General features: G+C 41.6%; 1 protein-coding gene across 3 annotated transcripts in view; it reads right to left on the bottom strand.

Moving 5' to 3' along the window:
* Positions 1-16,502, bottom strand: part of CENPP (centromere protein P) — a 249,054-nt gene that overhangs the window by 4,113 nt on the left and 228,439 nt on the right. For all 3 annotated transcript variants that reach the window (XM_075183026.1, XM_075183025.1, XM_075183027.1), the window contains exon 7: positions 48-127. In XM_075183026.1, coding sequence (XP_075039127.1) covers positions 48-127 — 80 coding nt within the window. The remainder of the gene's footprint in view (positions 1-47; positions 128-16,502) is intronic.

The raw sequence follows: 16,502 nt of genomic DNA, 5'->3' as shown, positions 1-16,502 counted from the left end.
GTTAGAAAAAGAGATTACACAAATATACTCCGTTCTATTCTACATACCCAGGGAGTGATGTGCTCATCAGCACCATGTAATCCGCAGAAGATCCCAGTGGAAGTCCAACAGCAAGTGGGTATTTTTCCTAAACATAAAACAAATTTAAATGCTCATACAAAAAGTGCACAAAACTAGGGCATCATCCAAATACAACATCATGTATCATGCAGTGCTCACTTAAATATACAACAATCCTCTGCAACATTCAGCGTTTTGAAGAAACTTATGTGTAAAAAAAAAAATATTAGCACCGAACGCTATATTGTTGCCAATGTAAAGTCGTAGTGGTCTGTACATGTAGGCAATATTGGAACAATTGTGAGACGAAGTCTGTTCCATGTGTATCAATAAATGTTGATTTCTATAAATATCTGTCCATCACACTTAACCTAGTTCCCCTCACACAATGATGTTAAACAATCCATTTTTCCATCTATAAAATTATTCTTTTAAAATGTGATTTTTTTGTTAGGCATATATAAATTCCCTTCTATTTTTCAGATATTAAAATGTGACTAAAAAGGCCATTGGAAATGTAGTAGTCTATACAAACAGCAGATGGCAGTATAGTCTCTCCACTCTGTAAACAATTCCTAAGTCTAACATTCTGTAATCACCACCAGACCAGATGAATTTATTTTTTTTATTCAGGTAGCAGCTAAAGCTGCCTGTAGCATTTACACAGATGTATATCTATGAGGTTAAATTGACAGGAGTGACAAGCTTACAAGTAATTATCCCTCCAGGGATGCTTTACATGTTGTGATTGCTCTTTTCCACTTAACTACATAAAATTACCTATTGATAGATAATCCCAACTTGTTTCAACAAAGACCTATAGCAGCAAAATAATAGCAGAAACACTTGATTTCCAGAAATGGGAAATACAATTTGAGAAATGATGTATGTACTGGAATTTCTTATAGCATGGGATTGTAACTTTACATTATTTCAGATGCCTGTGTCTATGTGGTCATACAAAGCCTAAAATGCAAGTAGTTGTTTAACATGAAAGAGCTAATAGTAATAAACAAATATATAAACACAAACATGTCAGCTACTGGTCAGAACTAAAATACATTAAAGATCAGATTAGGATTCATTTAGGAATGCGTTTCTATGGGATCTACTTATATTACACTTTAGGGAACCTTGTTTTACCCACTTCATTCCACATGAAATGATCCTGGGCTTGATTAAGAAAAAGGACGGGGAAAAAGAAGGAAGGGGGCAGCTCCATTGTATCAGGCAGGTACGTGGAGAGCAGTGTAAGTGCCGGAATAGACGGCTAGGAATGAGTCGCTGTCTGAACTTGTAGCTCTGTATTGGCTCATGATGCGGTCTCCAGCAGTCCCTGACAAAGCATCCTGTGTCAGATATACACATATATTACTAAATGTAAAAACAACAAAGAATTCATTCTCTCTCTATTGGTTACTAACTGGGAACATCACCTCTGAATCCTGAGACCTACAGACTACACGGCAATCATGTGAGATGCTCCTGTTGGAGAGTGTTGACCAGGGCCAATACTGATAGCAGTCATTCCCTCTGAGAGCTTTATGCCCCAGTGGTTGCACGTCACCAGTTTTTCTGTTCTGATCTCTCTCCTGCAGTTCATCCTGTTTCCAATACAGTGATGGACCGTTACCAGCCCAGAGGACCTGAGAATGGGTCGAGTGGCTGCCCTGCTGCACATTATCCTGACATCCTAACTCATCATCTTGATGTCACAGGTTTGAAAGTCCCAGTGTAGAGACTTACGGGTATATTTACTAAACTGCGGGTTTGAAAAAGTGGAGATGTTGCCTAGCAATCAATCAGATTCTAGCTGTCATTTTGTAGAATGCACTAAATAAATGACAGCTAGAATCTGATTGGTTGCTATAGACAACATCTCCACTTTTTCAAACCCGCAGTTTACTAAATCTAGCCCTTAGTAGTGCTGGGACTTTCAAAACAGTTCATGGTGGCAGCACTGGGGTGTTATTCTGCAGGGCCAGAACAACCTCTGTATTACCAGTTTGATTGAGAGAGAGATATATATATATATATATTAATATATTATATGAGAAAAATAAGCCTGCGCTCGGTATATCCCACATTATATATGGAACCAGCTGCTTATTACCAGCGCCTGCTTATTTTTCTCTGGTTTTGTTTCAAAATATTGCCTTTTTGTCATAGCAGCTGTCTATCAAGCCTATTTAAGGCACATTTGGGTGTGGCTCACAAGCCAGCCTTTGCTAGATGTAAACCCCTATACCTGGGAGGTGAGTGCATCTGATTTTAACTGCATTTTAATAGTGTTTAAAGCATATAGATCAGTGTAGGACCTGCATATAATGAGGTGCCCTTGACGTGGGATGCAGGTTTAAGTCTTTTGATCAAAATATGAACTAATACCTCATGTTTTCATTTTGCTAGACACACACAGATATGCAGTTTAAAGGATAAGCGCTGATTATATATATATATATATAATATATATATATATATATATATATATATATATATATATATATATAAATAAACAAACAACAATGTTTCCAGTAAGTTTAATATTTTATTCTTATGATTACAAGTTATTTAGCACTGGATGTTCAACTGCTATATTTTTTTTAAACGCACCACTGATTTAAAGAGCATGACACACTCAAACACTTTTATTTGAGATGAACCAATATTCATGAGCATATACCCGATCAGTGATATAACTGAGACACTTAAGGACTGATTTAGAGTTGGACGGAAATCCAAAAATCCCCCTACACCTGGAGAGGCAGATCGGCGATACAGTAGGGGGTGCACACATAAGTTGTATATGTTGGAGCGTCTAAAGGCATGGTGCAAAAATATGTGCTGCTGAGGACAGCATCAACACGTATATTAAAATAATAAAAAAAAGGGCCCCCACTAAGATAAGAAAACTATAGCCTGGGCTGGATACAGCTTAAGCAGAGGGACAACAAGCATAGGTCCCCCTGTAATAGCAGCAACCAGCATCAGCAACCAGCATCAGCACAGGGTGGAATCGTACCAACAAACAATGTGTTCCCCCTCCAAGTGCAAACCAACCTGTACTGAACAGCACTGGAGAGCTCTCTGCCACCACAGGTGGTGAGTGCCAGGGTAATAGTGTATAGCCAAAAAAGATTAAGAACTGTTGACAGAAAGGGCCCACTGGTCCAATTGGATTGAAAATAGTAGGTCTGCAACAGGTATGAATGAAACCACTCAGAACGACTTGCGTCTTTTTCGCTAGAACATGTGCCCACTCTGATTGGTTGTTAGTTCATTGGTCTCCTGTGTTCAAATAGGTTTATTCATTTGTGTTGCAGTCCCTATAGTAGTGTATTATGTTTGGTTCTGGATTTGTCTAATTGGAATAAAAATAAACAGACAACGAATTCAGTCCTGTGCTGACCGAGAGAGAGCTAGTTTCACAATATATCACGTTCATTGCGTAGAACTAGTGCTAGTTACTTATTTTGAGGTGTGCATGCCTTTTATTATTATTTTTTTTAATTCACTAGAGTATTTTTTGTCATTATTACCAAGCATATAATGATGTCGACTGCCAAGTAAAGATACTCTCAGAGCATATCTTCATATGCCCATATATTTACACTACTTACAATATGCATGTTATTTACACAATGTTTGCAAGTAAAAATACACATGTAAGGTTACACATAAATTTGGGAATCGAAATTGCAACCTACTCTAAATTTGGCCCATGAATTATACGTAGAATATTGGAATAAATATGTTTATCTGAATATTATTATTGTAGATTTGTAAGGTGCCACAGTGCTCGGTAGCACCGTACAGTAGGGAAAACAGCATATACATAAAACAGGGACATACCAGATAGACAAAATAAATGCAGACATGAAAACACAGGGTATGGAGGACCCTGCTCATTAGAGAGCTTACAAGTGAAAGAGGGTACAGCTGAAATAAGAGGAGTGAGTGTAGTTCAGAGTGGAGATTGGAACAGTTGTGAGGGTGAATTAGTGTGAATAGTGTTATCGGGGATAAGGTCACCTTTTATAAAATAGATGGGTTTTCAAAGAGCATCTAAGAATTTGAAGGCTGTGGGAAAGTCTAATTGAGCATGGCAGGGAATTCCATAAGTGGGGAGTAGCACAGGAGAAGTCTTGTAGGCGGGAGTGAGAGGTGGTTACCAGATAAGATAAGGCGAAAGTCAGAGGTAGATCTAAGAGGGCAGGAGGGAGAGTAATTTTATATGAGATTTGAGATGTATGCGGGGGTAGTGTTGTTGAGGGCTTTGTAGGTAATTTTGAATAATTGAACTTGATTCTGGAGGACACATGAAGTCAGTGTAGGGATTTGCAAAGTGGTGCAGCAGATGTGAGAGAGGAAGATCAGTCTTGCAGCAGCATTTAGGATTGATTGAAGTGTTGATATATGAGTGTCAGGAATGCCAGACAGCAGGAGGTTGCAGTGGTCAAGACAGGAAATGAGAGAATCATTGGAATTTTGGACATGTTGAGCTTTAGGTAGCATTGGGATATCCATGTGGAGATAGCAGAAAGACAGATGGTTACACGAGATAGTACAGAAAGAGACAGGTCAGGGGAAGAGATATAGATTTGGGTGTCATCTGCGTAGAAGTGGTATTGGAGGCCGAATGAGCAAATGAGTGCCCCTACAGAAGTGGTGTACAATAAAAAAAATAAAGGGCCAAGAACAGAGCCTTGTGGAAATACAACAGATAGTGGGAGTGGAGAGGAGGATGAGTCAGAGATAGAAACACTAAAGGATCGTTTCGATAGGTAGGAAGTGAACCAGGAAAGAACTGAGTCACAAAGGCCAAAGGAGTGAAAAGTGTGTAGAAGAGGGTGATCAACAGTATCAAAAGCAACAAGAGAGGTCCAGGAGAATTAGTATGGAGAAATGACCCTTAGACTTTGCAGTAAGTAGATCATCAATTACTTTTGTGAGAGCAGTTTCAGCGGAATGTTGGAAGCGGAAGTCTGATTGCAGAGAGTCGAGAATGTTTGTGCACTAATCGCTCAAGTACTTTGGAGGCAAAGGGGAGGAGAGGAATAAGGTGGTAGTTGGAGAGAGAGGCTGGATCAAGAGATGGTTTCTTTAGAATTGGTGAGATGAGCGCATGTGTAAGGGAGGATGGAATTGTGCCAGTGGAAAGAGTCAGATTAAAGAGGTGACATAGAGATGGGCATGCAGTGGAGGAGAGGGAGCTGAGAAGTTGGGAGGGAATAGGGTCAAAGGGACAGGTTGTAGGGTGAGATGATGAGATGTACGCAGAGACTTTGTCTTCAGTTACTGAAGAGAAGGAATTAAGGGTGGATTGGGGAGTGTAGGTAAAGGTGGGTAGGTAGAGTGAGTGGAATTTGGCATGAGATAATATCTTGTCGAAGGGTGTCAATTTTGTCATTGAAATAGGTGGCAAAATCATGGGCTGTGAGGGAGGAAGGGGGAGGAGGTGCAGATGGGCAGAGAAGTGAGTTGAAGGTGGCAAAAAGGCCACATGGGTTAGAAGACTGGGTGGATATTAGAGATTTGAAGAGTGTTTGTTTGGCAATTGAATGGGCAGCGCTGTAAGATGAAAGGATGAATTTATAGTGAAGGAATTCAGGATATGAACGAGATTTCCTCCAGTGGTGCTTTGCAGTGCGGGAGCACTTTTGCAGGTAGCGGGTCTGTTTGGTGTGCCATGGTTGGGGTTTGGATCGTAAGAGACTAATTGTGGTACCTGGAGCTGCATTGTTTAGGGCTGAGTGAGTGTTTTGTTATAGAAAGATGCAGCCTGATTAGGACAGGACAATGCAGTCATTGGAGAAAATAGTTGTTTTATTGAAAATGAGAAGTGGATTGGGTTAAGAGTACTTAGGTTTCATTGTGTACGTGTGGATTTGGGTGCAGGGGGGAGGACATAAGGTAAGTTGAATCTGAAGGAAAGGTCTTTGTGGTCAGAGAGTGGGAAGGCGAAATTGTAGAAACTAGAGATGAAACAGTAGCGGGAGAAGACAAGGGCAAGGGAGTGCCCATCACATCTTATCTAATGGATAAGATACACGCGATAACATGCAAAATAAAGAGAAAAACAACTTTCCATAACTTTTTTTATGCACAGAAAGTGACCTCAGATTTTTATTAAATATCAAAACATGATCAAAACTTCCTTTATATTGTACCATAACTGTACAATGCACCTGTGTCATTACAGACAGTTGTGGGTTGGCAGCACTGGGGATGTACACCCAAATTTGGGGGTATGGTACCGCATGCCTTCCCATGATTATGCAATTGCACCTGTACTTGCCTTTTGGACCTTGGGTCCAAAAAGTAGTGTGTACTTAACATACCAATAACATAGTTCAATGTGACTACTTGGCCCAACCACATGTCTGTTAGATTTCCCCTGCATGCCATATTTGTCCATTCACCCAATGATGCACTGTCAGACGATGATTGTACACACCGTGAGATACAATATTTCCCACCTGTCTCAACCAACATCTGTTCCAAATCAGGGGATTTATTTATCAATGCGTGAAAAGTCATAAGAATGTAAATAAAGCATTTTTTTTCGGGCCCGCTCACACAATCACAGGGGGACCGGCACTGGCCTGGCTAACAGCAAGACATTTTAATGATAAATGTTGTGCCAAAGATTGTCTATCGCTGTGATAGTCAGTGGTGGAAATTCTTCACAACCTCAGTGCAATGATAAATAGGCAACTAGATGTTGATTGGGACTGGTGGTCTTTTGGTCTAAAATTGCCTAAAATATACAGAAATAAATGATCAAGACCGACATTTATAAATAATAATAATAATAATAATAATAATAATAATAATAATAAGTGAAATGACCTTTCCTGATCTCACTAACGGACACATATTTTATAAAAACCAAACCCAAATACATGGATCTTTATGGCTGAGGCGTCTGTACAAAATTACTGCCAAAGGAGGAAGAGAAATGAATCCTTAGACTACTAGACCATAGCTTGGTTTATCATGTTGCAAAGTGGTGCCCAGATCAAAGTTTTTGTATTGAATCTACTACTCTAAAATATGTATTTTATCTGATCTATTTTTTTTTAGAGCGAATAGAAAGTAAGCTGCACATGGTATTGTTTTAAGCACCTTGCTAAGGATATTAAGGCTAGTTCTGTACTTCTCACATCTCACATTCCACAAATGACAGATATCTTGCCAGTATCAATATTTAAGAATTGCTCTGTTTTAAGAGCAGTAATATTTTAAGTGTTTTCATTGATCTGTAAAATAATAAACATACCAGGCCTTTGTTAATGCCAAGAACAATACAAGATGTATCTATTTATTGATGTGTACGTGGACAATATACAGATATTTTATGCAAATAAAATATATAACACTATAGAATGGATACAGAAAGTGTGATTTAACTGCCGTGAATGTTTAATTTATGCAGAGTCATTACTCTGGTATAGTCTGGCTAAAATTTGGGTAGATGTGCTTTTTATGAGCAAAACATCAAACACATTTATTTTAATAAAACCTAGTCAACTTAAAAGAGAACTGGTCAGTTATCTGGGATTAATTACAGAATTGGAATATATTTTTGATGAAAAGAAAGTATTTTTGTTCAGCTTTTACTGTCTGCTTTATATAGATCACTAATTTTCACATGTTGCATTCAGGACCTTCTCACATAAAAGGGTACATGTATCAAGGTATGATTTTGAAAATCCAGTGATTATCTCGCGGATGTATTAAAGTGAGATTTGCTGTTAAATCACCAGAGATGTGTTTCTGTCAAAATCGCTATTTACAAAATCGATAGAGATCAAAGTCCAGACTGTTTGCCACTCTAACTATACAAGTTTCAAATGTATGAAGCTGTGATTAAGCAAACTCTCCTGAGTTTGTTTTAAAAATCGCTAAATTCAACACTCTGCATCCTGGCAGTGAGATTAATAAAGATTTTCACTCACCCAGCACTAGGCAAACCAGCCTGGGGTGGGTGGCACTATAGCAGGGGGACACGCGGCAGGGGTTCCCCTGCCATAATGACAACCAACCCCAGGCTGTTCAGCGCTGGGCTGGATTCCCTATGGAGTGGGGTCCACCAAAAAAAAGGAGCGCCCCCCCCCCCTCTAGGAATAACCAGCCCAGTACTGAAAACACTAGGGCTCTTCCTACACCCCTTGGCAGTGGGTGAAGGGTAATAATGGCGAATTAATAGTTAAAAAAGCAGACGCCATTTTGTTTTGTGGAACTACAAGCCCCAGCTAGCTTGGGCGCCATAAACAGTGTGGGCATGCAGGCTTCTATAACAACAGTCACCAGCATACCCATTGCAGCCAGGACATGCTGGCACTTGGAGAACCACAATTGCTAACATGCCCTGACACCCATGGCTGGCTGAGAACTGTAGTCCACAAAACAAAATGTTTACAAAACCATTACACCCTTATTAAAACCACATACTTTTATTAAAAATAAGAATACCCCAATATACTTACCAATCTGATTTCTTCATCTGTTGTCAGCAGATTTTAATCCAAAAATGCTTGTAAACCATGTCCCAGTTTCTAATTCCAATAGCCCCTGCTTGAAATGTCCAAAATAAATTTGTAATTTCTAAAATCCATGCTTGTAAATATCTTCTGTTCTTCTTGGCCAGGAGGGCCCCCTTGTTAATTGCAGTCTTGTGTTCTTCAGGCAACAAAGGCCCCCATAATTGTAATTCAAATCTGGAACATGCTGGACAATGCAATTTTGAACCATTTTTCTTTTTCCATTGGTCGCCACTCCAATATAGCTTTTGCTGTATGCTTTGGGTTACAGTCATGCTGGCATATAAATATTCTCCCAAGTGCTAAGTTTCTTGCAGTCTGCAGTAGGTTTTCCTCCAATATTTGTCTATATTTTGTTACATCCATCTTGCCCTCTATTTCGACAATTTGTTTAATTCCCTGAAAGCACCTCCTCGTTGATAATCACCTTCCACTCCCGTCTCCAAGACTTCTCACACTCTGACACTCTACATGCATGGCACTCCTTTCCACATCAGACACAAACTAATCTCTTCTCTAAAGCCTACCACACTCCCTTGTGATACCTTACTCACTGACCCAACCTTCTCCTGTCCATTCCACTCTGTGTGCCACAACTCCCACTCAGCCAAGTTCTAACAAGCAGAGCCCTCATTTCCCAGTCTTCTCGTCTGATTTATACCTCATCTACCTTGTTCTACTTTGTGTTATGTTTTTTATTTAATGTTTCCCCACTGTCCGGCGCTGCAGAATTTTGTATCACCCTATAAAATAAATGTTAATAATAATATATAATGTTTATGATAATAGCATTTAGGTTACTAAAGATGGTGTGCCATAACTTCAGATATTAAGTGGTAAAAAAATTGTCATCGAAAACATAAAATAAATACCATAGCCGGTGGCCAGTTTCTGTGTGTCAGCTAAAATTTGTTCAAAGAGGACACATTTTAACTTGATGTGTGGGATTTGAGAAATATCCTTACAGATTAAGGGCAATCCCGGTGAATGATTGCTCAAACGAACCATTTAGTGAAAGGAGGGAGAACTCTAGTTTATAACCCATCCAATACTAATGTGCATGTAAAACAACATTGGGATATATATCAACTATTTTTCTTGTGTTCCTACTTTGTTGTAGATCACAATATGGAACATAATTGGGACAGATACATTATCCCAAAAAATCTGCCCATTTTATAGAAACAAAAATTTTCTGTGAGATTTTGACAGATGGTTATCAATGGCACCAACCATAGCTACATTTTTTAATCTTTCTGAATGTCCTCACCCATTAAAAACCTTTCAATGTGGAGAAACATTTCCAAAAAGTACATGTGTCAAATGTGAGAGGTTTTGTATTTCGGCATATAGAGGGGGCTTTCTTGTCACTTAGGGGTGTAAATTTAGCAGATTTTCTAGAGAGTTATATTGGACTTTTATCTACATACTAGAGCACAACCGGGTGTTAATGGGATATGAGTCATTATGTGGGTAAGATCAGTACTATCTATAATACTTTATGTCAACCTCCTTTATGTTTTTGTCATTTCAACTCTTTTTACATCTGCACATGTATTTGTTATCTATAATTGTTATTTATAGTATTAATGAGAAGTGTTTAAATGAACAATGAGATTATATTGAACCCTCTGTATTTATACTTAAATAACATTTCATGAACTGAATCAACTGGTACTGGCTTTGAGCATGGATCGATTCTTTTTTCACTACATTTGTAGAGCGGATACTTATTTTGCATCTCGGCAAGCCTGCTCTGAACACTGATCCTCTGAGCATCCTGGAAATTCCAAATAAAAAGCCTTTCTTTTTTTACTGCTTAAGTGGTCCTAGTGGCAGGATTTTGACGTGACATTTTTACTGTATCCACCATGCTCATTACCTGTCAGACCCACAATAGTGAGACATCGTCATTTTCAATAAGCGCATTTGCAATTTTTTTCAACAAATGTCAGTTTCTATGTAAAATGTCCATTAGTGCTAACTCAACACAGCTTGAAATGACTGTCAGTTTGTTCCATCACAATTATATTTACAAGGTATAGAATAAATGACTGTATACTAGTTTCAATTCCTGTCCAGTGTCAGCATTAACAGATATTCTTCATTGTGTTTCAATTATTATTTTTATTATTATTATTATTATTAATTTTTATTTATAGGGCGCCACTAGGTGTCCGTAGCGCCGTACAGGGACAAACAAAGTTACAATACAAGGTGAGACAGCACAGTACAGTAAACAATAAGCACAGTAACTTAGTGAGCTCAAAGCACAGCTAGAGGGGCGGGGGAGGGGAGAGGGGAAGGTCCTGCATACGGCTGAGCCTGTGAGGGAGGGGCCGGATGACAGGGAAACCCCCAGAGGGGAGAGGAAGGAGCGAGAGGGGACGGGGGGGAAGAGGGTCCTCGAGGAGGAGGGCTAGGTAGCTGGAGAGCCGAGTTAAGAGTGGTGAGGACAGGAGAGATGACCCTGCTCAAAGCTCAAAGGAGCGTACAATCTAAGGGGTGGGATAGACAGACAGAGAGACACGGGGGAGAGAGGGAGAGATAAGGATAAGGGAAGGGGAATGAAGGGGAAGAAAAGGTAGGAAATTAAGTGGGAGACTGGAAGGCTTTAAGAAAAAGGTGGGTTATTAGAGCCCGTTTGAGACTGGACAGATTAGGGGAAGTTCTGATAGAGGGAGGGAGCTTGTTCCAGTGGAGGGGGGCAGCGCGGGCTAAGTCTTGGATACGCGCATGGGAGGAGGTGATCAGGGGGTAAGAGAGGCGACGGTCATTGGCAGATCGGAGAGGGCGGGATGGAGCATAAATAGAGAGGAGGGTGGAGATGTAGGGTGCAGTGGAGTTGGCGAGGGCCTTGTATGTAAGAGTGAGGAGCTTGAAGAGGATTCTGTAGGGGAAGGGGAGCCAATGAAGGGATAGGTAGAGGGGGGAGACAGACGAGGAGCGTCGAGAAAGGAAGATAAGCCTAGCGGCTGCGTTAAGGACAGATCGAAGGGGAGCGAGATGAGAGTGGGGGAGGCCAGTAAGGAGGAGGTTGCAGTAGACCAAGCGGGAAATGATCAGAGAGTGAATAAGACATTTGGTGGCATCTTGGGAGAGGAAGAGCCGGATGCGAGCGATGTTACACAGCTGGAAGCGGCAGGATTTAGCAAGAGAGAGAATGTGGGAGCCAAAGAAGAGAGAGGAGTCGAGGATGACAGCGAGGCAGCGAAGTTGGGGGACAGGGGAGATAGAGGCGTTGTCGACAGTGATAGAGAGTTCAGAAGGGGGCGAGGTGTGAGAGGGAGGAAAGACTATGAGTTCAGTTTTGGCGAGGTTAAGTTTCAGGAATCGAGAGGACATCCAGGAGGAGATGGCAGAGAGGCAGGCGGACACCCTAGAGAGGAGGGAGGGAGAGAGATCAGGAGAGGAGAGGTATAGTTGAGTGTCGTCAGCGTAGAGGTAGTAGTTGAGGCCGTAGGGGCTGATGAGTTTACCCAGGGAAGAGGTGTAGAGAGAGAACAGTAAGGGTACCAGGACAGAGCCCTGGGGGACTCCGACTGGAAGGGCGGACGGGGGGAGAGAGATCCAGAGGTGGTGACAGAGAAGGATCGGTAAGCAAGGTAAGAGGTGAACCAGGACAAGACTGGGCCGGAGAGGCCAAAGGACTGGAGGGTGTGGAGGAGGAGGGGGTGGTCAACGGTGTCAAAGGCTGCAGAGAGATCAAGGAGGATGAGAAGGGAGAAGTGGCCCCTGGCTTTAGCAGAGAGGAGATCGTTGGTGACTTTAGCTAGGGCCGTTTCAGTGGAGTGAAGGGGCCTGAAGCCAGACTGGAGAGGATCAAGGAGGGAGTGTTCGGAAAGGTAGGAGGAGAGACGGCTGCAAACGAGCCTCTCGAGAATTTTGGAGGCAAAAGTGATATGGGGCGACAGTTAGAGGGAGAAGTAGGGTCAAGATTAGGTTTCTTGAGGATGGGGGATACGAGAGCATGTTTGAAGGAGGAGGGGAAGATGCCGGTGGAGAGGGAAAGATTAAAGAGGTGAGCGAGGTGGGAGCAGGTGGTGGGGGAAAGGGAGCGAAGAAGGTGGGAGGGGATGGGATCCAGGGGACAGGTAGATGGGGGGGGGAGGATGAAATGAGAGAGTGGACTTCCTCGCCCGCGGTGGGGCGGAAGGAGTGGAAGGGAAATGTGGCTAGGGTGGGTGTGGGTGGAGTACGGAAAAGTGGGGGGGTGGATGAGAGAGAGGAGGAGGAGATATCAAGTCGGTTGGCCTCAATTTTAGAGGAGAAAAAGGAGGCGAAGTCGGAGGCAGTCAAGGTGGAGGGGGTGGGAGGAGGAGGTGGGGCCAGGAGTGTGCTGAAGGTGGCGAAGAGGCGGCGGGGGTTAGAGAATTGGGAAGAGATGAGGGATTTAAAGAAAGATTGTTCAGCGAGTGAGAGGGCAGAGCTGTAGGATGAAAGGATGAATTTAAAGTGGAGGAAGTCAGCCAGGGAGCGGGAATTTCTCCAGTGGTGTTCAGCGGTACGGGAGCATTTTTGGAGGAAGCGGGTAAATTTGGAGTGTCAGGGTTGGGGTTTGGAACAGCGAGGGTGGACGGAGTTGGCAGCGGCGATAGCATCCAGAGCAGAGGTGAGGGTGAGATTGTAGAGGGAGACTGCCTGGTTGGGGCAGGCCAGGGAGGAAAGGGGAGAAAGGAGGGTATCGAGAGAGGAGGACAGAGAGGCCGGGTTGAGAGCGTCGAGGTTGCGAATGGACAGAGTAGGTTTGGGCAGGGGAAGGGGAGCAGGGGAAGAGGAGAGAGAGAAGGAGAGGAGATGGTGATCGGATAGAGGAAAGGGAGAGATGGAGAAGTCAGATAGACTACAGAGGTAGGAGAAGACAAGATCAAGGGAGTGACCAAGGCAGTGGGTAGAGGAGGAGGTCCATTGGGGGAAACCAAGGGAGGAAGAAAGGGTGAGCAGTTTGCTGGAAGCAGGGTCAGTGGGATGGTCCATGGGGAAGTTAAAGTCGCCAAGGATGATGGAGGGGAGGTCGGAGGAGAGGTGGTGAGGAAGCCAGGCAGCAAAGTTGTCAAGGAAGAGGGAGGTTCAATGGAGGAACTCTGTCCTGGAACACAACTACTCTCTCTCAATCCTAAACACGCTGTGGTTTGTGTATTAAGGCAAACATAAAAGAAACAGTGATGGATTTCCATTAACTCCATATTTTTTTCCTAACGTTCACTGTCTGCCAAAATCCACCACCACATCAGAGGTGGCAGAGGCCATCCATGCTGTTGTGTTGTATGTAAGAAACCATTCTTACCTATGGTGCTCTGATCCAAAAATCTAGTAGTGCGGCAGCTCAGGGACCCTGTGTACATTAATACATAAAGCCCTCTGTTTGCTGGTTGTATTGCAACAAACTACATCACAATTATGGAATGTAAAAATACTGGTAAACATAGAAAAATGCAACATGATCTGTTATAAATATTAACAATATTACCTTATCTGACTTTTTGTGTGTTTTATAGTTTGGGGAACAGTCTCAAATCAATGGTTTCAGAAATCTTGTTTATTTCATGAAGCCATTACTGCCCTGTCTCACACAGAGTTCAAGTTTAACGGTAATTGCTGCTGGAAAAATACTGGAGTTGAATCATCTGGGCAAAAGACTTTAAGCACATTTTATGTCTGGATCCCAAAAGGGAATGGCCAAGGAAAAATGTCATTGTATAATACACCAGTGAACAGTTCAGTTTTGTCTGAAAGTTTTAACATTTGAGAAAGTTCAAAAAATACAGCATTTCCTCTCCTAACCTTGTCATGTATAAGACCATTACCTTCTCACCATCCCTCCACTTACGACCACAAAGGGCAGCAAAACACTATCTAGTCAATAAAAGTAAGCAAAGGGTTTGCAACAAAAGAGAACCGTTTGGAAAATACTATAGAAATATCAGATATTTTACCTATCGGCTCCATTTGCATACACCAGTATTATGGTTTCAATTCTTTGCCATAGAACGAAAATAAAACAATGTACTAAAACTCCATATATTTGATGTATTGCCATGTCTCCCCACAGAAAAATTACAATGACTCTTTTGGACTAAACATCCCTACCCTTCTTTCTATATTATCCCACATGTGTTTTTGGATTAATTCCTTCATTGGTTCTCAAAAGAGTCTGACTCCTAAGTTCAACATAGTAGCATTAACACTGTATATTGTGGTGGTGCTTGTATTTATTATGTCACGTCAATTTGTATCCAAAGGTCTGCCTAGGAACATCTCTAGAGTCGTTTCAAAACTACCTGTCCTGCACGTCGCTCAATTCATGGATCTCCTCTCCACATATTGTACATACTTCAAGCATAATCACAGACAGCCTCTGTATAGATATAAATGAATGAATAGGATGTCTAAGCAGGGCCGGATTAAGGGAATCGAGGCCCCTGGGCTAAGGGAACCACCATTCCCCAGTGAGGCCCCCCCAGGAGATCCGCCCCCCCCGTGAGCCCCCTACCCCAAGCATTTACCTTTTTCTGTTCTCCTTCTGTCATTGTAGTCCTTCCGCGGAGCGCTGTAAGCTCCTTACTGAGGAGATCTTGTGAGAATGAGACTCACAAGATCTCCTCAGTAAGGAGATCAATGAGCGCCGCGGAACGACTACAGTGACAGTGCTCAGCAGCATTGATCGGGCCGGGGACGCCCCCGCCCCTGCACTGATCAATAATGCCGCTGAGCACTGTCAAGGGCCCCCTGGATGCCCGAGGCCCCTGGGCTGTAGCCCAGTTAGACCTCGGGTTAATCCGGCCTTGCGTCTAAGCAACATTTATTCAAGTAACACAAACAAATTGAAAGTGCAAACACGATAAAGCGTAATGTATGGAGTATTAACTGAAACCTTTTAAAGCTAGAGTGGCCTCACTGCTTATTATCAAAGGGCAAAAACCACTATTGTTGGTGAAAACACCTGTTGCGATAGGGCTTTTTTCAACTTCGCCCTATACATGAAAGGGTTTATGCCGGCAATAGGACTGCTATCTTCAGTGGTAACCCCTGCCGGAGATACGATTCAATGAATTTCGTCACCAATAACTTCCCATGGTACTTGTACCACAATAATTTTTGTTCTGTTATTGCCATCTCAGGATGGAAGAAGAGTATTATTAAACTGTAATAGAGCAATAGCAATATTAATATAACAATGTATAAACTCTTGCAAATAATATATGTATAAACAGTGAGTTCTAATGCCATTGCTTATAATTCTGATTACATGAATGAGGTTATCACCTCATTATTCATTAAGAAAACGTAAGTATGTTAAGGAATACTGCAGGTCGTACTGTAAATTATTTCTTGGATTTTTGTGACTTGAGACTTTTGAGACATCATAGAACACTGATTTCTAATATTCACATAATTTGCTGTTGGGAATTCATTATCCCATATAATAAAGCATAGTCATGCAAGGACCCTGAGTGTTATAATAACTTATAATAAGTAACTTTTGAGAAAAGGTTCTTCTAAATGTCTCATCGTATTTTTAATTTAAATGTTTTATTGTATAAAATACCCCAAATGATGTACATGTTCACATGTAACTCAATACATATGCAATTCATGTCTTTCATGACAAGTGACATCATTAAACAGAAGCATCTCAGCACATCTGTTTAATTAATTCCATAACATCAGCACATTCATCTTTTCCATTGATTTTAATAAATAAGAATGATGAATCAGCGGCCTTGTTTTGAACAAAAAGTTGGCAGTATTTAAAACAAAAACAAAGTTGAAATCTGCATTCTAGCAGCTAAAAACATTGCCCTATAATGCTCCAGAAGATGTATCATGCTTATTTTCTTGTGGTCTAGTATGTACAAAGTGAGACTTCTGGCCTATTGGAATAACAATTTAAGT

The sequence above is a fragment of the Mixophyes fleayi genome, chromosome 8 (genome assembly GCF_038048845.1).
Source record: "Mixophyes fleayi isolate aMixFle1 chromosome 8, aMixFle1.hap1, whole genome shotgun sequence".
Classification (NCBI taxonomy): Eukaryota; Metazoa; Chordata; class Amphibia; order Anura; family Limnodynastidae; genus Mixophyes; species Mixophyes fleayi.
The sequence above is the reverse complement of the archived record's forward strand: the minus strand, read 5'-3'. Positions and strand labels throughout refer to the sequence as shown.